Source organism: Sphaerodactylus townsendi, linkage group LG07 (genome assembly GCF_021028975.2).
Source record: "Sphaerodactylus townsendi isolate TG3544 linkage group LG07, MPM_Stown_v2.3, whole genome shotgun sequence".
NCBI lineage: Eukaryota > Metazoa > Chordata > Lepidosauria > Squamata > Sphaerodactylidae > Sphaerodactylus > Sphaerodactylus townsendi.
The window spans coordinates 65,706,421-65,728,732 of NC_059431.1; the positions used below are offsets into that span (position 1 = coordinate 65,706,421).

The following is a 22,312-nucleotide window of genomic DNA, read 5'->3' on the forward strand; positions in this document are numbered from 1 at the left end:
GCTTTTAAATGTTCTGTCATTGAAAATGATAGTGGAATATGGAAGCCTGGGATGACTACATCCTGCCCCTAAAAAGTTCTATTCAAAATGTCTCACTCCAAGGAAAGAGTTTTTAGAACAGTACTGTAGAACATGCCATTGCAATGTCTAGAAAAAATTCGTGGTCCGTTTGTTTCAACTGCCAGCCCAGGATACTGCAGGCTCGGTCCTATCAAATTCAACACACAGCAAGCAGACAGGAACTTATAAAATAAAGCGTAATGATTCGCAGTCTCACGACTGTTTCCATATTTTCATGCGTGAAACTTTGGAATGGATAAATAAGCAGAAAACCAAAGAGAGAGTCACCAGAGAGGTTTTCCGAGAATGTCAACAGTGCATATACACTGCCTGGGAGTGGAAATGACAAAATATTTCATTCCCTTTGAGGACTCGCCCCCGAGGATTTTAAGGAAAAGAAAATGTCAGAGGCGAGAAAGCGGCATCGCAGGCAGACAAGGGGATACTGACCACGTGACTAACCCCACAGAGATACTGAAACCGTGAGGCGGACGGAAAATATCCAGCGAAGGCCTGACGGAGATTGGACCATCCCCATCAACTCGTCATCGTCGATCACGCCCCCCTCTCTCTAGGGCCCGCCCCTATGTGTGACATCTTTTCCGGTGGTAAAGCGCAGCGGTGCAAATCACGTGCACTTAGAGGTTGAACGGGTGGGGAGGAGCGACGCTGCAGCCGAGTGAAGCCGCGGCGTCGGGGGCTTTCTTCTCCCCACCCTTTTCCGCGTGCGCGTTGCCTGGTCCTCGCGACGGTGGCACTAGATGAAGGAGCCGGCGGGAGGCCGCCCGGAGCCCCTGCCCCGCCGCCGCCACCCGGGCAAGAAGATGGGAGCGAAATGAGCCCCGAGCCGGAGCCGCCACCACCGCCGCCGCCACCACCGCCGCCTCCTCTTCCTCTTGCAGCGCCAGCCCGGGAAGCGGAGGTGGTGGCCTTGACCGTGGCGGCGGCGGTGGTGGAAGGGGAAGCAGGCGCAGCAGGAGGCAGCGGCGGCAAGAAGTGGGGGAGCCGGATCATGCTGGTGGGCAGAATCGGCCTCAAGCCCGGCGTGGGCGCCTCGGTGAGTGGCCGGAGAGGTGTCCGCGGGGAAGAGACTGGGCGCATTTCCTGGACGACGACTGGCTTTGCTAAGGTGTAATGCGATGGTCCTCACTCATGTTTTACACCCGGGGGGGGGGCGGTGTTTTTGGTGGTGCGGTGGTGGATCTTCCTTTACTCGGCTGCTTTAAAATCTGCACGAGCTGGGCTTTCTGCAATTGCCCTTCCTGCTCCCCAGTGATGCCCGATTGGGCAGTGAGCTTCCGCCATCTCCATCCTTTCTCTTTTCTCATATTTAGCCCTCTCAGAAAAGAATTTTCGCTCCAGGCCTTAGGTCTGGTTTACTTCTGGCAAGCCTTTTCACTTCTTCACCAGTCTTTGTGTTTCTTCTCCAGTTTCACTGTTTAATTTGTTTCCTTAAAACTTAAACAGTCTTGTGTCTAAAAGTTGCCGCTGGATTAATGCTGATAAAGGAATTTTGCCGGGCTCTTTGGTGGAAGGCTATTAGTCTTAGCCAACAAGTCTGCCACCATCTTGAAGAATAAGGTCAACTGCTGTTGGGCTTATTTCCAGCTGTCCTACCTGCATGCTTTTAAGTAGGCTAAGAACAAATAATGTGGGGTGTTCCCTGGCCTCTTTTGTCTGAGTCTGCCCTCACTACCATCACTCTTTATTTAGCCTTAAGATACTCATCCTTTTTTGGCTTATTGTCATGTTTGCAGAAGACACCTGGTGTCTGTGACACTTGATAAGGTAAAAAAGGACTTTGCTGTATCATTTTATATTCAGCTTTCTTCATTTGACAGTTTGGGATGTGTTGGGTTTGTGTGTGTGTGTGTAGTGGAGGAATTAGACTGATTTCCTGTAAAATAAATGATCATAAAATGTTTAGAACTAAGTTCATATCTTGTTTTTCTGACATTAACTTTTGAGTAAAATTCATAAACTCAGATACTACTCATCACATGTACAATGCCAGGGCTTGATGTTTCTATTGGCTTTTGTTTTTGGTGTCAGCCCAAAGGTCTGGGGTATGTCATTCTACTTGCACATCCCTGGTGGCAAGTGGCCGTGCTGTTGAAATATTCAGTACGGTGGATCTCATTCATGTCCACGAGCCCAGTAAACATATCATATTGGCTGTGTGGCCTACTATTTTGCATAATAATTTCTCAGCAGTCTTAGTTGTATTGACACATGTGCTTTGATTTTCTATTTTTGCTACTCTAGTGCTACTCTGGATCTAGTTTTAAGTTTAATATTATTTATAAATATTTATATTCTGCCTCATATCTTTGTTTCTAGGTGGCTTGTACATGTTAACAACAATAAATAGTACAGATTAGCACAATAAATTTATTTGTATATTGCAGCTTACCTGCATAGTGTGTCACAGGATTTCTTGTACATTAAATCTGACAAACTCCTTATTTGGAATAAATTATAGCTTGCTTGGATTGAGTGACTGTGTTTGGGAAAAAGTTTCCTGTGTAAATTAATATTCTAGTAATTATAATTTACTTCTGAAAAGCATTATAGCTTCATTGTTCATCAAGATTATGCTTGGGAAATGTAACTATAAGTGAAAAAATTAAATTGTGTGCTTAGTGATTTGGTTGGTCCAAGTAGCTGTCGTTGAAAGGTTTTCATTTGAAAAAGTACTTGGGAGAAATTTGCAAGAATGTGCAAAGGTTTTTTTTTTCTTATGTGCTTCCTGCCAGTTGAGGAGTCACAGAGGTGTAGCTAGGAAGAGTGTGTTGAAATTGAAAGTGTAATGAGGAGTGTTTTCTCATGAAATGAGACCAAAACTCCAAATCTGCTGTGCTATTCTTATGCAAGGCAAGTTGGTGCACATTTATTTTGTCCAATAAAAGGTGGATGATACAATTGACCTTGCTAATTGTGTGCTGTAGGAAATATGTACAGAGAGACAGAATCAGATTCACTGTTTTTAGTTTACTTTTGAATTTCTTGAATGAACTGAATTGTTAAAAAAGAACATGAACATTTTACATTAAAAAAAACCTCCCCTGCATCAGCTAGGATGCTGAGTGGGTCATAGGACTCCTATCACTCCAATGGCTTACAGTTTTCAATGGCTTACAGTTTTCTAGGCCTAATTCAAGGTGCTAGTTTGAGAACAGCATATCTTAGGCTCTCTTTATTTCCTCAAGAACCTACCGGATTGCTATCATAGTCCTTTGAGGCCCTCATTTGGGTGTCTCTGCCTTCGGAGACAGATTAGATGGCAGCCAAGATCCATTAAGTCATGGCACCAAAACTGCAGGACTTCCTCCTAGGGAACATTCTTCCGTCCTTTTCCATAACTCTTAGTCAGCAGGTGAATTTTTTTTGTTTTGTCCAGCATCTCTTGGGGTTTAATCGTTGGTTTTGTATTTTTATATACATATTTTACTTTTATGATGTGTTTTAATACTCTGTTCATAATAATCAGCTGCCTTAATGGCAGAATATAAATTTCGTATAGCTGCATGCTAGACAAGTGCTAGACTTGGTTCTAGGGATTAGTTTAAATAGTATTGAAATTTGGTCTGGAAGTGTATTTTGCTGTGTAGTGGAATCTATAATAGGTAGTCAGATTCTATGATAGTGGGTGCCTTAATAGCAATTACAGATAGAGATTTACAGGTACTGAGTTACAATGTAAAAAAGGTAAAGTTTCCCCTTCAGTCGTATCTGACCCTGGGGTACCACTGCAAGCAGTGATTTTATAGGCAAGCCTTTTGTGGGGTAGTTTGCCATTGCTTTCCCCAGCTATTCTTTACCCCCTAGCCAGGAGCTAGGTCGGTGATGGTGAACCTATGGCATGGGTGCCAGAGGTGGCACTCAGAGTCCTCTCTGTGGGCACGTGCACGCAGAGTTCATCATGTGGGGGCCGGAAAATCACCCCCCCACACACACACACATCTAGGCTGGCCTTGGCCACTGAGCATGATGTGCGCGCACCGCAGTGACAGGGAGGACTCGGGTGGTGGGCCTGGTGCCTGTACTCCAGGTGGCTGCTGCCTGAGGGGGTGGGGCACAGAGGAGGCAGAGATGCTAGAGAGGCACTGAGCGGTGCGCGCGGGACTTGCTGGAGGCTAGAGCAGGCTGTCTCCTGCTCAAGTGGGTGGGGCGGAGGAAGAGCCAACCGGTTTTTTCTAAACTAAAACCTCAGCATTCAGGTTAAATTGCCGGGTTGGCACTTTGCGATAAATAAGTGGGGTTGGGTTGCCATTTTGGCACTCGGTCTCAAAAAGGTTCGCCATCACTGAGCTAGGTGCTCATTTACCAACCAAGAAATAGATGGCTGAGTTGACCATGAGCCCCCAGAGGGGGTTCAAACTCCTGACCATATGAGTGGCAGTGTGAGCACTTAACCACTACACCACGCGGCTCCTAAGAGTTGTAATGTACCAGTATGTAACTATCGAAGTGCAAACTACCACTGTCACTAGTTAGAAAAGGGAAATGGTTTTCCATTCAGGTAAAACTGTTTTTTGCCATCATGGCCAGTGGGAGAATTGCTTTTTCACCTGTTTGGTTCCAGCTGGCCATTACTGTTGAAATAAATGCTTCATCTGTACTTTATGTGGCTGATGAACACAGCAGCTGTCTTGTATGCTGCAGTAAAACCATGCCTCATTTTTCCTACCTTGGAATTAATCTCAGTTGTGCATAAGAAATAGTAATGTGTAATGTAACTACCATTGGTTTTTGTGTTGCCACATAATTAAGGAAGCTAATTATGCATTTGTACAGAATAGTGCAGCATTGTGGTATCATGTAGTAACAGAGGCAGGGGAAGCATAGCACCTTGCCCCCCTGGTGTATTGTTGTCAGGCTACCTGTTCTTCATTTCTGAATTTATTCTTTTGGTGGTTATGCAGCTCTCATTTTGAGGTTCCGTGATAAAACTAAATATAGTTACTAATTTGTATTTTTTCAACAGCCATATATGTATGTGTGTGTGTCTATGAAGAAGAGGAGTTTGAATTTATATCCCCCTTTCTCTCCTGCAGGAGACTCAAAAGGGTTTACAATCTCCTTGCCCTTCCCCCCTCACAACAAACACCCTGTGAGGTAGGTGGGGCTGAGAGAGCTCCGAGAAGCTGTGACTAGCCCAAGGTCACCCAGCTGGCATGTGTGGGAGTGCCCAGGCTAATCTGAATTCCCCAGATAAGCCTCCACAGCTCAGGTGGCAGAGCTGGGAATCAAACCCGGTTCCTCCAGATTAGATACACGAGCTCTTAACCTCCTACGCCACTGCTGCTGTATATGCATATGTATGTGTGTGTGTGTGTGTGTGTGTGTGTGTGTGTATGTGCCTGGATTTGTACAACATTGTTGTAAATAATAATTATACTTACTGTAATTTTTTCAGCAGTTAACTTGCTTTCTAATATTAACATACTTTTTTGCTGTGGTTCTTTTAAAATTAATGCAATAAATATCTGAAGTACCCTTTTATGATCAAACTATAAAATATATTTTGATTGGTCAAATAGTCGTTTACAAGTATCACTTTGTCAAATTCTTTCCAGAAATTAATCTTTGAAAATCTGTTGCTGACTGGGTCCTTTGTTTTAGGATAATTGCTTCTGTTAAACAGTAATTATGGTAACAGTTTGATGTGAACAGTTGATGTGAACTGTATCTATTGTTGGAATTAAAGGGGTTGTGTGTTAAACATTCAAAGGCACTGATATGAAAGTAGGGAGTGTTAATTATGGAAAACAGAACTCTGGAGAGCTAACTCTGGAGAACAGAACAAGTCAGCCTTTGACGAGCACTATCTCCAACAACCAAAACTGGCAACCTCCCCCCAGTGGTTTCTTGCATCAACCTACTGAAAATTCTTGAAAAATAATCTTAGCTGGATAAACTGAGAAATAACCTCTTCTGGGTACCATTGAACAAATTAGCTGCTCATGCTCCCTGTAACTTTCTGCAGTCTGAAACCCGTAGAGGTCAGTCGTCATCAGAATTTTTTTTGTGTGGGGAGGAGATTTTTTAATTTGGGGAGGTGGGGTTGTGTCAGTTTTACTGACTGACTGATAGACTTTTAAACATGAAGGAGGTGTTAATATATTAGAGCAGATGGGTTGGAGGCCTGTGAAGAATCAAGTAGAGGATAAACTGCTAGGAAAATTTCTGTGTCCATAGAGTTGTAGCAGTATGGAATTATTGAAATTCCAGACTATATGGCAAGTGCCCTCTTGACTTTGTTCTGAGCATCAGTGGTGTAGTACTTCCTGTACTCTTGACTGCTGAGTTTTGGACCGAGGTGAACCAGCAACTGCTTATCTAGCCCTGAACCTGGGAGGTACAGTGTACAAGGAGTGGTCTTCCCCATCCTGATGTTTTATAAGGCATATCTCCTGATGCCAGTTTTGCTAGTTACAAGAGCTTTTAAGGTATCTGTTTTCTTTGCTGCTTAAAATGTTTTTTTAGGTTTGCATGGATAGGATTACAGGAAATTCTTGCATTTTAATTCATCTTCTTACCTGGGCTGTTTTACCTAGAAAGTTGCCTGAAATTCTTAAAAATGTATAGTGCCTTGCAAGAGAGGGGGAGTTATAGATGACAAATTAGAACCTCATACCGAGTTCTAGCAACCAGTAGGGGGTGGAGACATTTAAAACAGGTGTTCCTGTAATTTCTCTTCTGGTGCAGACCTAGAACTAGTGTCAGTTCATTGTTGTGACACTGTAGTATTTCATCACAACTATGATTTTACCATGGAGTTTTGGTGGAATCCTAGGGTATTGTGTTGATGTCCTAGCATCATTTCCGGGATTGCTCCAGAAACAACTCCCTCTCTCTTTTATTCTTAGGATTCAGGGCAGGAGGTCTCCCACTATAGTGAACAACCTGGCTTCACTACTCTCCACCAGATACTGTAAGCTGTTAAGGACTGATGTAGAGGTTATTCATTCCTAGGATTGCCCTCGACAGCACTTCGCACTCACACACAAGGACTCAAGGAAGCCAATTTTTCCCTACTTCTTTCAATGTGTCTTTCCCCCTAACACTTGATGTTCCATGCCTCTTGTTAGGCAGTGAACATATTCATTCTTTATCAGAGCACTTGGAGAGTTTTTTTAAAAAAAACTACAATTAATTTTGTTTTCCTCTTCAGCTGGAATTTTTCTGACAGCAGAGAATTCTCCCTTGTCCGTAAAGCAGCCCTAGTCACTGTCCTTTTGGCAGGCATTCTGGCAGGAACTTTACTATTATATAGCATTATGATCTCTTGTTTTTAAAAGACGTTAATAGTGTATTTTAGTTTTTTTCCTGCAAGAAGCACTATATTCTAAGGTATAGCTTACTTTTGTGTGAATTTGTCACGATAGAAGGGGTCGACAGACTTAAAAGTGAACAAGGTTATGTTTAAAGTATCTGTTCAGAGAAGTGGAGTAATGGAACTAATGCTGCATCGGTGAAATAGGGTGTTTTTTGTGTGGTTTTGCCCTGCACTTTTGTTGTGCATGCAGGATAAGATAGGTATGTTAACATTCTGTACGCTGTATTAAGTTCATGTTGTTTGCTGCTCGAAGTCACTTAACATTTACAAAAAGTGCTTTCCCTGTCACTGCTTTGTACCAGTTTAACCCCCCCCCCAGCTTAGTTAATTGAATAGATTGAATATTTACACATAAAAGTTTCTGCTATTGGCTGGTATACTGAAAAAGCTTTTTATGTTTTATGTTTTGATGAGCTTTATAAATAGAAACATTTGAATTTTATAAAAAGAAAGCATTACACCACCTTGTAGGTTGTTTGTGTGTTATAGGTTATCTGTGGCAGAGCATTTTAATACTTTTTCTTACTGCAGTGTTTTGAGCGATCAACAGGAGATGATTATCTGTAAAGGCAAAACATCTCAATGTGTCATTGTTCAGAAGAAGAAAAATGTCATGGTGGAAAATAAAAATTCATGAAATCCATGAAGTTTATAAACAGAGTGATTTTCCTGTTCATGAGATGTTTATAGAACTGTAACTTCATAGTACAGTATTTCATGATAACATCTAGTTAATCTGCAGGTATTTATTATTTATCTGTGTATGTTATTTATAGTCCACCTTTCTCACTCAGACTCAGTGCAGATTGAACAGAGTAAGTGAATACTATGGGACATTCAATAAGCAATGCAATAAGAATTAGAGTTGTAGAACGAATTGGAAGTCTAAAAACAAAAGTGAAGCAAAGCATAAGTATTAACAGGACACATTCAATGAAGCAGAAATTATATAATAGGATTCCAGTTTTAGAAAGCTGTACACAATAGCATTAGGAGCCATGTGGCATAGTGGTTAAGTGCTTGCACTGCCACTCACACGGTCAGGAATTCGAGGCCCCTGTGGGTCAGATATCTTGGCAGCTGGCTCATGGTCAACTCAGCCATCCATCCTCCTTAGCACATAGCTAGGGGGTAAAGAATAGCCAGGGAAAGCAGTGGCAAACTACCCCACAAAAACGGCTTGCCTGTGAAATCACTGCTTGCAGTGGTACCCCAGGGTCGAACACGACTGAAGGGGAAACTTTACCTTTACACAATAGCATAGGCCACAGTCCCTAGTAATTTATCCAAATAACTTCGTGAACCATTTAGTACAGTGCAACCCTATTACTTGTATAGAAAAGTCATCATGAATCATTCAGTTTTGCATAGTTAATGGAAAACAATGAGAATGGGAGCCTTCCTGATCTCCTCAGGTGAGCCATTCCATAAGGCAGGAGACACAATATAGAAGGTACTTGTACAGACAGTTGTTTATTTTGCTTACTGGCAAGTTGGCACTTGCAGAAGACCTTTGCGCAGATGAGCAAAGTTGTAGTGAAGCATGGAGGAGAGGCGGTACAAAGAACACTACCATTCAATCCTGAGTTATTAAGAGTAGTTAAAATGAAAACTGTGCACTGTTTCTGAAAGATGTGAGGTCTTTGTAGAGTTCCTAGGAAAAGAAAGGATAATTCCCAAAGCCCATCCAGTTGGGCAGAACTGCACTGGAAGGTAGCAGAATAATCCCCCCCCCCACTTTTTTTTTTAATACAGAAGAGGTTTCATGCAGATATGAAGGTCAAAGTAATAACTATATATTTTGGGATAAAGTATTTAAAAAGCTGTGCTGTACATTTCTTAAGGTAACTGAGTACATGCTCCCTTGAAATAGAGTATTTTAAATCTCTAACATTATAAGAATGAGGCATTTGAAGTCTGAAATGAAACCTCTTCTGTATTAAAAAAAAAGGGACAAATTATTCTGTTACCTTCCAGTGCAGTTCTACTCAACTGGATGGGCTTTGGGAATTCTCCTTTCTTTTCCAAGGAACTCGACAAAGACCTCACATCTTTCAGAAACAGTGCAAAGTTTTCATTTTAACTACTCTTAACTCAGGATTGAGTGGTAGTGTTCTTTGTCTGTATGAAATCAGCTCAGTCCTGTTTAAAAGAATTGTTTGACTTGGAAGTTGCAGGGTGGTATGGGTTATGAATCATTTTAAGATGAGATGGAGAGAAGGGGTATGGTATTGGTGTGCTAATTGGCAACCTGCGGTGATACTTCAGCTTGAGAATGACTGGACTGGCAAAACTCTACTAGCTGCATATATAAATTTTGTATGTCTGTGTGTTTTGTTTAAAATGGTGTTTTCTGAAGTAAGTTTCTATCAATCACATTTATTCTTTTTCTTTAAAGCAGGATATTGGTCACCCAAGCATATGCAATGCTGTTGTTGTCATCTTCTTAGAATTCTTTGCATGGAGTCTGCTCACATTTACTCTTTTTCTTTACAGCAGGGTTTTGGTCGGCCAAGCGTATACCATGCTGTTGTTGTCATCTTCTTGGAATTCTTTGCCTGGGGTCTGCTCACAACTCCCATGCTCAGTGTAAGTTTACTTATTTGGGGGTGTTCACTGCTTTCAAAATGTTTTTATATTTCCCATTGATTTGAAACTTTTGCCTTGGAATTGTGATTTGTACCTAACTGTAGAAGGCTAGATAGTAATATTAGAGATCCTAGGCTGAAGTTCCAGAACTGCTTTATGTGGTGAACATTTGGTAGAAATCAGTTTATTCAATGAACCATCACAATGCAATACTTCCAGTTGCATGATGGGGAGCCCACAAGAAAGTGAGCAGGGGAGTAGAGAGGATATTTTTTATCTTGTGTCCCCTTCCTCATACAATTTTCTCTCTCTCTCTCTCGCACGCATGCACGCACTCAACAACGCCTTGTACTGAAGCACAGCATTGGTGTACTTTTGTATTTTGTAGAGTTGTGGTATGGAAGCTCCATATTCTCATAGAGGTTTCTCATACCTTTGGATCTTGTTCTGTGCTTTTTCAGTGGATGGACTTCTTCATAGTAAGATGCATTGATGCAACAAACATTCTGCAATCTCACCTTTGGACAGTCCTGCTGATTTTAAGTAGATTTCAGGGCTTGACAACTTACTGGTTTAACCTGTGCATTGTTTTTATCTCGTTGATGGACTGTCATACTGTTTTTGTGTCCTTGAACTTCTTGTTTCTTTGGTAGCTAATTCTTGTTGCTTTGATGCAGTAAGGCAAGATTTAAATATTTTACATAGAAAAAATAGATTGCAGATTGGTTTGATAAATTTAACTTTGCTTAAATTTTTACGAGCCTGCTTTTTGTTACTTTCTAATCATCTAGGCACTTTTGTCCTACATTTAAAGATTTAGAAATGTGTGCAAAATTTATGTATGAAATAGTTCTTTTGTACATTGAACAGAGAATAACTATTGTGTGGAAAATGTAAAGATGTTGCAGAAAAGTAAAGCCTTTCTCCCCTGAAAAGGAGGACATCTCCTGAGTATGGGTGTTTCCCACCAGCTTGCTAGAGAGGCAGGAAATTGAAGATCAGCTTCCTACTTTACTTGGGAGACTCCTCCTCCTCCTTCTCAGTTCTTTCCTGCCTCTGAAGGAGAAGCAGTACTTTAGAGTCTGTCCTGACTTTTTTCCTTTATCTTTCTGTCTTCTCCCTGCTCTACTACTTAGTTGCTAATTGGCCAGTCCTCCCCTTTTCACCTGCATTCCTTGCCTATCTGCCCATGGCTGTTGTGCCTATCGGGAAAGCCACAGAGCTTGATCTTAGCTGCAAGCCAAGGAGCACGGCTGGTAGGCTTTCTTCAGGATCGGAGGGGATAGCAATCATGTTGAGAATTTCCTCTCTGAGGAGAATTTCCTCTCTGAGGAGAAGCCAGGGAATAGCGCATCACCGTCCAGATGACCTGCTTCCCTGAGCGAGCTGATCTACCGAGGACAGCTCCTGCGCGGTGGCCATTCCCAGCGGCATCAAAAATGGCACGAAAAAGCTCCCTGTGGGTGGGAAGGCGACCAATATGGCAGCGATGGCGCAAGTGACCCTGGTCTGCTTAGACTCGATCCAATTCCAGGGTCCCTCGATGGCGTTAAGCCCGGGGGTGGGGGGAGAATGATCGGGCGGAGGCTCAGTTCCAGGCGAACACAACTGTTTTACAGTTTTTGAAGCGCTCAGAGCTACAATGAGGGAAGATATGCTTGTCTTAATGGAGGCAAGGGGAATGGGGGAGCTCTCCACACAGGCTCAACCTTCGGAGGAGGTTAGTGGGAGGCAGAAAGCAAAGGCTTCCTCAGCTACAAAGCCAGCAAAGAAAAGGTCCCTAGTCAGCCCCCTACATTTAAATTCCTCCTCTGATAGTGACTCCGACAGGGAGGAAGGGGAATGAAGACATACAGACTGACGAGACTGAAGACATACAGGTGACTGAAAAGTCCCTTAGATTCTTCAAACAGGAGGATTTTCAGTACCTACTTAGCAGGTCTCTCACTTCTCTGAACCTAAAACCCTCAGCCAGTGAGATTCAGGTGCAGGATGCAAACATGCTGTCTAGTGATGTGGGAGACCAGGAGTTTTTCCCCCAGGCTTCTCCAAAATAAAATGTTTTCCCATTCCCAAAATTTTTTGAGTCTCAGGTCAAGGCGGAATGGGCCAAGCCCACTGCCAACAGACAGACGCCAGGCTTTCTCAAAAAGTTGTACAGTGCATGTGCCTGTAGTAGATGCCCCTATTACCTTCTTCTACCTATTTTCGGGGCAAGTGGCATGGGATAATTTTCTTTTCTGCTACACTGCTCTTCGGAGGATCCAAACTGAGGAGGAGGAGGAGTCCCCCAAGTGAAGCAGGAATCTGATCTTCAGTTTCCTGCCTCTCTATCAAGCTGGTGGGAAACACCCATAATCAGAAAATGTCCTTCTTGGTTCAGAGGAGAATGACCCTTCACGGTAAGTGAGCAATGGTTGTTTTGGCAGTTGTTGAAAATGGCTGGTGGACCTCTGATATTTAATTTAGACACATTCAATTGTTAATTATTTTATATAAATGGTAAAAATTGCTCAGAAATTTGGGATGAAGGGTATTTTTTTGCAATTGCTAAATATAGATGTTGAATGAAAGTTTGAATTACAAGTATTTTTCCTTAGGTCTTACGAGAAACGTTTCCTCAGCATACCTTTCTAATGAATGGCCTGATTCAAGGAGTTAAGGTAAGAATGTTTTAAGCGGGCTGGTGAAGGCAATTGCTTTTACTACTTATTAATTCAAGAATCATAATATGCAGAGTAGTATAATGCATATGAAATGTTAGTGGTGCCTGCCATAAACAGCATCAGACATATAAACTTGGGATACAGTGTTATGGTACTAGTGTTGACAGATTTTTGAAACAAAGAGAAACCCATGGAGTAATGCTACATTCTCCCCTAAAACGCTGTTCACTCCCTTGTATTAAAATGAAAATTATTCATTCACCTAGAATGCTTGGAGTTCTTCATTAAAATTCCATAAAAGTGTTAACTAAAATATTTTGGGAAAGATATGGTGTAATAAGATCACATACATTTTAAGCAAATCATGAATGGAAGCAAGTTTGTGACATAATTAAGGGACCACCAGAAATAATAAAGGCATAAAGTTATTAATTGAAATAAACTGTATAATTTAGAAGGGTGGTAGCACCACTGTTTACCCAAATATGTACATTAATTTATGGTAATATGACATTGGATGGAACAATAATCTTTTCCTGGGAGTTTTTCAGTGGTACTGTTAATGATGACTTCCAAAAAAATGCCGGAGAACTTTCATCTTCCCTGTTGCTGTGTATATTTTTATATATAACAATCTGTACAACATCTTATAAATATTTGAAATGCTTAATAAAAGGGAACAAAAAGTAACAGAATTATTTTCTATAAATGTGTATTCTGTATTTTGTGGAAGGATGAGGCAAGAAAATATAGACTGAGACCATGATTTGGTTGATAATTTAATTCTGCTTGCGTCATACTTTTAATCTCCATATATGATACAGTATAGATTCAAGCATTTTTATGATGGACAATTCATGGAAGTCGCAAGCAGCAGAATGCTTCAGGTAATAAGACAACTTGATATTCTGGGATGCACATGATCCCTTGCCAAGCAAAGAAGCTTGTGCCGTATATTATGTCGAAATTAAAGGAAAGGGTTACAGTTGTATAACTTCATGCCAATATAATTCCACTTCCCTTGAGTCTGAAGGTCTGTCTTGTTCCTGGTTCCTTAACTGTCAGGGTCTTTCTGTTGGCAAAGAAAGATCCAGCTCACAGGGAAGTGGGGACGGTACTGTTGAAGTGCTATTTCAAATCTCATTCATTCCCCTGATGTCTGTAATGATGCCACTTAGGGTGCTAGAAATGCCAAGGATCAGTATTGTTAGTAATTTATACCTAAGTTCTGTGTAAGTACTGTGCTAGCCCATTTTTTTCCTCTTTTGGACCCCCTGGGAGATTTCTACTGATGCCAGTATAGGAGAAGGGCAGCCCCCTCCCTACCACTATTGGTTGGGGAATTACCTTTCCTCTGGGAGCAGCATGTTGGGCTGCAGTGGGAGATGAAGAAGTCATGCTCCAGGAATTCCCATTGGATATATGCGCAGATGAAGCTATAGAATTACTGTCTTCAGAGTAATTGGCTGTTAATCAGCAGGCAGTTTTAATATTTCCATCAAACTTATTTTCATAATATTATTCTAGTCTAACTTTCACCTTCCTTCCTGTAAGTAGTTCTTTATTTTTAATAAAGAAAAATATTTTCAAATGTGAATTTCTTGTGTGTTTTCCAGTCCCATTTTATAGACTGACAAAGGCACACCTTTAGTCTCAAGGCATTTTCTAAATTGATTAGAGGAATATCTTTTGAGATAATTCTTCTCTCAATATTTCTGCTTTGAGCCGTATGAAAGGGAAGTCAGCAGTTAAGCCCATTTGAAATTGGAAGTCTTTAAAACACTACTAGTAAATTCTGAGATACTTTACTCATTGAGTATGTTCCACTTGGAGAACATGTAAATACTACTTTCAGAATGAGTTCAAAAGATATATTTCATTCCTTAGGATATCATAGGACTGTAAAAGGCTTTTTGATACCTATAGCACATGCTGAGCAATTTGAATTACTGGAAGATTTGAGTATTTTGTTTCTGTTGCATGAAACCATGTAAATGAAGTGACAAGTCACTATCATTAGCAAACAAAATGGATTTGGAATAATGTGTCTTCAGTATCAACTTAGGTATGGTATTGTTGATTTGCTGGTTTCCTGTACTAAATAAAGGAATTCCGTTGACCAGCTTAAAGTTATTGTACAAGCGTTTACAGAAAGTTTGAGACTGGTGTTACACTACTTAACTAACGTTCCATGGAATTCTTGCTTGGCAATAATCCGGCATTGCAGCAACATGGAACAGATTTGTTAGACTTCTTGTCTAACAGTCTCTCTGTCATTCTCTTAGCGTTTCAGAGTGTAAGCAAGATAAGCAACTGCTTTGTTTCCAGGGAGCATTTAGGTTGTTATCCTTTACGGAATGTTGACATTCACCAGGTTCACAATGGAAGGAAATAATTCTCTTGATTTTCAAAGAGAACATAAAACAACTGTAGCTATACTCGCAGTGATGAGGTGTTCAGAAGAAAATTGGAAAACATGAAAGAAAAGTACAGGGGTGTGGGGCCTTCCCCTGCTCTGGACTGGATTTGTTGGTTGTGCCATCCCTCTGTCCCCTGTCCCGGGTGGCTTAGAAGTAGATATTCAGTTGGTTCTCCCTCCATGAAGTCCCAGCCTTGACCTTGTCGGTGGGCCTGTTTGCCGGCCAGTGACCTGGATTGGCCAGTGGCAGACCTCTCCAACCCAACCTGATGAGCCTTTCTGGGCCCAGGCCTCTCTCTTCCTTGCTTTTTCTCTCCCACTTCCCAACTCACTCTTTCTGTCTCTTCCATCTCTAACCGTCATACCCACTCCCAGTGACCTGCCCCTCTTATTCCCTCCCCCTGAAGCCCTCCCTCCAGCTCCCCATTGGGCTGTAGGCCACCTCTCTGGCCTGGTGAGGCCTCTCTTTGGAAGCATGGCCTTTGGCCCACACCTCCCCTCTTATGCTTGGGAAGGGTGGGTGCTGCTTCCTTCCTCCCCCTGGGTGGGACGTTCCTCTGTTGGCAGGCTCAGGCACCTGCCACTCATGTCTGCCCTATACCAGGGTGGAGGTTGATAACCCTTCTCCCCCCCCCCCGGAGCCATGCTGGCTGTGGCCCAGTGTTGCCTTGCGGACATACCCCGACCTCTTGGATGAGTGTGGGGGCGGACAAGCATTGGGTGGGCTTGTTGGTTGGTGGCTGCTGTGGTGGGGGGGGGGCAGGTGGCAGATAGAATCCAGAGGGGTGGCTACTGCTGTCTCCAGACAAGGGGTTATTTCATTAAGAGTGGAAAAGGAAATGCCCAAATCCCTAGTTATAATGAAAGAGTGATAGTAAAAAACTGGCTGCATCAGGTATACAATATTTCAATCCCAGAGTCATACTTTTGAAGTTGAATCTAGTGAATGGACCCTGGTGGGTAATTAGGACTGGTCGAGGAAGGAAGGGAAGATTCATTACTCTTGCTTTTTTTGATGGATTTGTGATACTTGAAGGATTCTGTGGTTTCATGTAGCCTTGCCAAAGTACACCTATCTGGCCTTTCTTCATTTTCCCCCATCTTCATAAGGGAGTCTGATTGTCATAGTGCACAAGGCCTCTTCAGTGATCAATCCCTGGGTTTGGAATGCTTTCTCCTCCTTGTCACAGCACTGCAGTTGAATATTATGCATCTCCAAAGCAACACTTTATTTTAGCTGGCATTTAGTTGGTAATTTATTTATTTTTATTTATTTCATTTGATTTCATAGACCGCCTCATCCCCGGAGGGCTCTAGGCAGTTCACAACACAAAGACAAAAAAAGACCAATAAATTACTTAATTTTCCTCTAAAAACATTAAAATCAGAATGCAGCATAACAACCCATATTAGTGGCGCCCAGTTTTAAGGCTGGGAGGGACTGGCAGCACCCCAGATGGAACTAATATAGGGCACAGTCAGAGATGACACTATGGCAGGGCCTCACAAGGGGGCAGCCAATCCGCGGCCGGCCTCACCAAAAGCCCGGTGGAACAGCTTCTGGTCTTTATAGGGCTCCTCGCGGAACTTCGTCAAGATCCCAAGCGAGGGGCCGCTGGAAAGCTGGAGGAAGAGCGTTCCACCAGGCAGGGGCCAGGGCCGTAAAGGCCCTGGCCCGGTAGAGGCCAGCTGCATCATTGAAGGGTTGGGGACTTCCAGCAGTTCCGCCGACGCTGAATGTAGCGGTCTATTAAGGACGTATGGACATAATTCCTCTTTTCATTATATTTTCTCGTCTTGTGGTTCTAACAGGGTTGTTTGCTTTGATCATTTTGCCATGGGGTTGCTTTAAAGTTCTAATCGTTTTATTGTATTGTGAACTGCAACATGTATGTTGCTGTGAAGACACGATAAATATTGAAAATGTTTAAAAAGTATACTCAGACATCCATATTGCAGCTGTAACCATGAAGTTTGCATTTAAGAAAATTACATGTGCCCTTCCCCATCTGTAAGCACTTGGCAGCAAGCAAGCAATAATGAAGATGGCACAATACTTCTTGTAATTTTTTTTTAAAATGAAGTGTAGGAGCGATGGTTCAGAGAGCTGAGCATCAGTTTCCTTTAAATATGATGTGATGACAGTGCGAGCAAGTGAGATTAACTGGGCAATGCTAAATAGATTTTCAGTTTTGGCTCTTTTCTTATAAAAATTCAACTATCTTACCATCTTTACACAAGTCTAGTGAAATGTGTTGTCTTAAAAGCATTGCTTCAGATTTAGCACTACAGTGTTTTTCATGTTTTGCTCCTCTTTGAGCCAGAGGTGAAAGTCAAGCTGGGGTGTGTAGCTGGAACACTGAGTGTTCTGTATATACTTACCCGAACTTCAGTAATTCTAATGTTTGTCTGTTTTCTAGAGTGATAGTGAATTGTATAGTTTGTGGTCCCTTGGACGGGGAATGTCCTTGGAAGGCAGAACATTTCTTTGAATGCTGACTTTAACTTTAATTCTGGTGTTTCAGTCTTCAGAGGAGTAGTTGTATAGTATCGTATTTTGCATTTTCATCATTGTGCTTAGAAAATGGTGTGGAGGATCAAGTTGGTATTTGATCTTTTGAGCCTTAGAGCACTTTTACAGAGTGCACTCTCAATTCCCTTTGCAACTGGATTTTACTGTGAAACAGGAAAATCTATTTGCGAACAATTCCTGAAGTGGATTGAAATCATTATTCATTGTGTGTAGAAGTGCCCTTAGAATTGTGCCTTGACTATGTAGCAAATTTTTATTCTAGCTCCAATATCCCAATGTCCACTGGCATTGTATTACAAAATTAAAAACAAATCAAGATGGAAGCCTCTCTAAATCATTTAAACAAAGGGTTTCATAATTCAGACAAATTGCAGTTATTGGCAGTCCCTGGGTTTCCCATAACTTCCGACTTGCTACCCACTTTTCAGTTTCATCCAGATGGAGATAGAGAGTGGTTGAAGGAAGTAGTGGAAGTTTTTGCATAGTTGCATGACATCCATACCTTCAACACCTTTCCTTTTGAGGATGAGGCCCACTGGAACCATATCTGGGTGCTGGTTCTGCTATTCTCGCAGGCAGCGCCACCTGGGAACACATCCAGCCTGTGCTGCATCAGCTGCATTGGCTCCCAGTAGAGTTCCGGATCATCTTTAAGGTGTTGGTGTTGACCCTTAAGGCCTTACGCGGCCTGGGACCATCGTGTCTTCGAGACCGCATCACCCCATATGTCCCTGTACGGCCTCTTCGATCAGTTGAGGCCAACCTACTAGTGGTCCCTGGCCCCTCGGTGATGCGGCTGGCCTCCACACGGGCCAGGGCCTTCACGGCTCTGGCCCCGGCCTGGTGGAACGCTCTTCCTCCAACTGTCCGGGCCCTGCGGGACCTTGGTGAGTTCCACAGGGCCTGTAAGACGGAGCTGTTCCGCTGGGCCTTTGGAGGAACCGGTCGCTGATGGTGCCCCCTCCCCCCTTTCATGGCCCTCTACCTCATGGCCCTCTACATCTGGGACCTGCCATTCCGCCCTCTTGGGGAGAGGATTTTGAATATGGAGCTCCTGGATTTCATTTATATTTATTATTGTATTTTTATTGTATTTTATTGTATTGTATTTATAAGATTTAGCTTTTACTGTTTTATTGCTGCTTTTAAAGATTTAGCCATTTTATGTTATATTGTGTTTGTTGTTGTACACCGCCCGGAGCCCCTCGGGGATAGGGTGGTATAAAAATCTAATAAATAAATAAAATAAATAAAAATTCTGACTTAATTCTAGGTGGCAGGAAACAGACCATTCGATACTTTTTGTGAGTGGTCCTCCTCAGAAGACAGGAGGACATCTTGCTTGAGTGATTCCCACCCCTTCCTTCAGGGAGGCAGGAACAAAATCTTTGCATTTCCTAACTCTTGTACTAATAGTCACTCTTCCTCAGTTCAAGTAATTCCGATAGCAGCTCAAGAACTTGATTAGAACTAGTGTAACTGTAGAACTGTAATTAGTGTAGAACTGTAATTAGTGTAAGGCTAGAAAAATAATATATCGTACAACGAGCAGAAAACTTAAAGAATACAGAGACAATGATTTTGATAGGGCCAAGATGTCTTCCTGTCCTACGTGGAGAAAGACCATTCACAGTAAGTATTCAATGGTCTGTTGTTCTCCCTGAGAGATAGAAAGACCTCTTGCTTTGAAACTTCCAGAGCAGCATCCCTATCTGATAAGTTGGTATGTCACTATATGTCTGCTACATGTCCCAGCTCTCTTCCTCTGAAGGCTGTGTCTGCTGAGCTACATGTTTGAGATTTGTAACATCTAACAGTGTAGAGACTGTTGACCAGTTTGCAGCCTGCATATTTCTTCCACCAAGGCATGTTTAGCCAAGGCCACATTAGTATCTGAAGATCTGACTAAATGAGCAGTGATGTCTACTGGAGCAGCTAGTGCATCTCTATCTCCACTAGACGTCTACAGCTAGTGGGTTAAAGGCTTCAGTTATCCATGCGTTTTGAGCGGAGCTTATGATGGCCCTGGACATCTGTTTCCCCTCATCAGTGGGCTAATTAAATCAAAAGGAAGTTTGACATACTAATAAGGCTGGTTCTAATGATGACTTAACCACTTCCTAATATCAAGACTGTGTCATAACTCTTTATAGGACATATTGAATTGGGACAGAATTAAAGTAAACAATGTTTCTGGTTGATGTGCAATCTGGGCACAGCTTGGGTTCAAAGGTGGGATTAGACTGCATGGCTATTTATCCTTGGAATGCACACAAATTTCTGGTATTTAACAAGATTTCAAAGGATCTCTTCCTATATGGAGTACAATATGGCTAGCTGACGTTACCCTATTGTGCACACATTTATTTTTTAAAATAGTACTTTAAACTGGTTTTTCTGCCCATCAGAAATATAATATAGACTATCATTACATTGCTGTTTGGATTAATAGAGACGTCAAATGGAATTAAATGTCACAAAGTCATTTCTCTTTCTTCCTTAGGGGTTTTTATCTTTCATGAGTGCTCCACTGATAGGTGCTCTCTCTGATGTCTGGGGAAGAAAATCTTTCCTCCTTGTTACAGTTTTCTTCACTTGTGTTCCAATTCCGTTAATGAAGATAAGTCCATGGTAAGTGGCACAAATGACTGTGAAAGAGATGTGCTGAGGGAACTAGAAGAACCATCCAGTAGGAAAACAAAGGGATTTATCTCATGGCAGGATTCAATTATTACTATTTTGAATGTGTTTGTTTGGGATTTTATTTTATTCTTGTTTCTAATTTGTGATTTGTAAGCCACGTTGAGGAAAGAAAGGAAATAAGTCTGCAGTTAGTTGTTTTAGTTGATTTGTTTAAAATGGAGTGTGTGTTTAAAGGTTATAATGATATTTTCTTAGTCTTATGATTAACAAAAATGTATTTCATAGTTGCATTATACATTCCAACATTTCTCTTAATTTTACAGGTGGTATTTCGCTATGATTTCTGTATCTGGAATTTTTTCTGTTACATTCTCTGTGATATTTGCTTATGTAGCTGATATAACACAGGAACACGAGAGAAGCACGGCTTATGGACTGGTAAGAGAAATTCCTGAAAGATTCTTGTTACAAAAATGTAGATTGGCCTGGCTTCTCTGATAGCTAGGGCGTGGTATAGTGCTCATAGATAATTCATAATTTTATTTATGCAGGCATTCTGTGCTGCTTTCCTCACATAGCAGCTTAAAGAAATTTCCAAACATATTAAACAGCAGAATTCAAATAACCAACACATAATCTATGTCCTGGTCAGTCCTGCTTCACTGTATTGGCTACTGTCGGTCCCCAGGCCTATCTGTAGATGCACTGCATCAGGCAACATGTTCCCACAACAATTTCTTTTCTGTGCTGCAGAAGTTCCTGCTTAAAAATTAAAGTTATTAAAAAGCAAATTTGACTTTTGTGTTTAATTATAAGACTACTATGCAGGGGAGAAGCCCGCGTTGGGCTTTGAGACTCAGAATATGCTCACCTGTTGCAACCATGGCAACTTCGGAAGCAGTTTATCAGTTTATGCATTAAAGAGAAGGAACTGAGTACCTACTTTGTTCCTAGACTCACAGCCAAGAAACTGGATCCTGCAAAAGTAGAAGGTTGGGCAGTCATTACATTTGGTGTAGGGTATCTTCTTTTTGAGGCATAGAGCAGGACCAGCTGACCTACTGAATACTTTGAAGCTCTGATTCCTTAGGAATTTAGCTTATAAGTAATGATGTTCTCCTTGAACCTGGTAATTTAGAGAGAAGGTGACATGGAGACAGCTGGCTAACTTTACACATAAACTATGCATTCCTTTCGACTTCGGATTCTGTTTAGTGTACAAAAAAACCCAGTAATCTGATTCATTGTAGTATCTATAGTCTTCTGATAGGCCATAAATAGACTCAGAATAGACAAATAGATTGTGAGGTGGATTTCAATTCTGTTACTTGGTTCTGAGAAATTATAAAACATGCATTTCAAGGCCTGTAAAATGAAATAGCACAAGAAAACAACCACAGAACTGAATTGTAATTGAATTGCCCCAGATAGAGCCAACAACAAATGCCAGCTGGCTTAGTTGTAACTGTCTCACTTGAATTGTACAGCACTGCTGGTGACAACTTTTATTTTGAAACATGCCTTCTTCCATGATAAACCAAGCATGCAAGGGCTGTTAAGTATTAACTCTGACTATCATTTATCATATAGAATTGATGCATAGATTCCACTGAGCATTCATGGAAGATAAGTATATGGTTTTAGAATATCCATGCTCCTCTTCCTGAATAGCAATTGGAATAAGGGTGAGTTCCCATAGGTTGTCCTGGATAGTGCATATTGCTGCCTGAGGGAAGTAACTGAGAGCCCTTCCTCCTGTTTGACACTAAATTAATACCACCACAACAAGATTTTGTGTAGTAAAAAAGGTTGGCCATAGCCTTTTATTAACATATTGATTCAAGGTAAACAGAAGTGTAAGGCACAGCATGGGGGTCTTATCTGAGTACTGGGCAGCCCGAGTGCTGTCTCCCAGCAATCTAAATTTTCCTCCAGCCCACCTGCTGAGGAAAATGCCACACATTGGAACAGCCATGAGAGATTCCAGATGGGCGGTGGCCACTGCCTGAAAACTCCATTTGCTGCCAGGAGCGCAAGCCATATAAGCCCACGTTTGGGCA

The 22,312-nt window shown here is 41.8% G+C and overlaps 1 protein-coding gene across 3 annotated transcripts in view; it reads left to right on the plus strand.

Moving 5' to 3' along the window:
- Positions 1–674: 674 nt before the first annotated feature.
- The window catches only part of MFSD14B (major facilitator superfamily domain containing 14B), a 48,405-nt gene continuing 26,767 nt past the window's right edge, over positions 675–22,312 (plus strand). Inside the window, exons 1-5 of one of the 3 annotated variants that reach the window (XM_048503485.1) lie at positions 675–1,189; positions 9,899–9,991; positions 12,592–12,654; positions 20,113–20,240; positions 20,576–20,690. In XM_048503485.1, the coding sequence (XP_048359442.1) occupies positions 896–1,189; positions 9,899–9,991; positions 12,592–12,654; positions 20,113–20,240; positions 20,576–20,690 (693 nt within the window). In that variant the 5' untranslated portion in view covers positions 675–895. The remainder of the gene's footprint in view (positions 1,190–9,898; positions 9,992–12,591; positions 12,655–20,112; positions 20,241–20,575; positions 20,691–22,312) is intronic. The other 2 variants (XM_048503486.1, XM_048503487.1) reach the window with 2 other exon arrangements.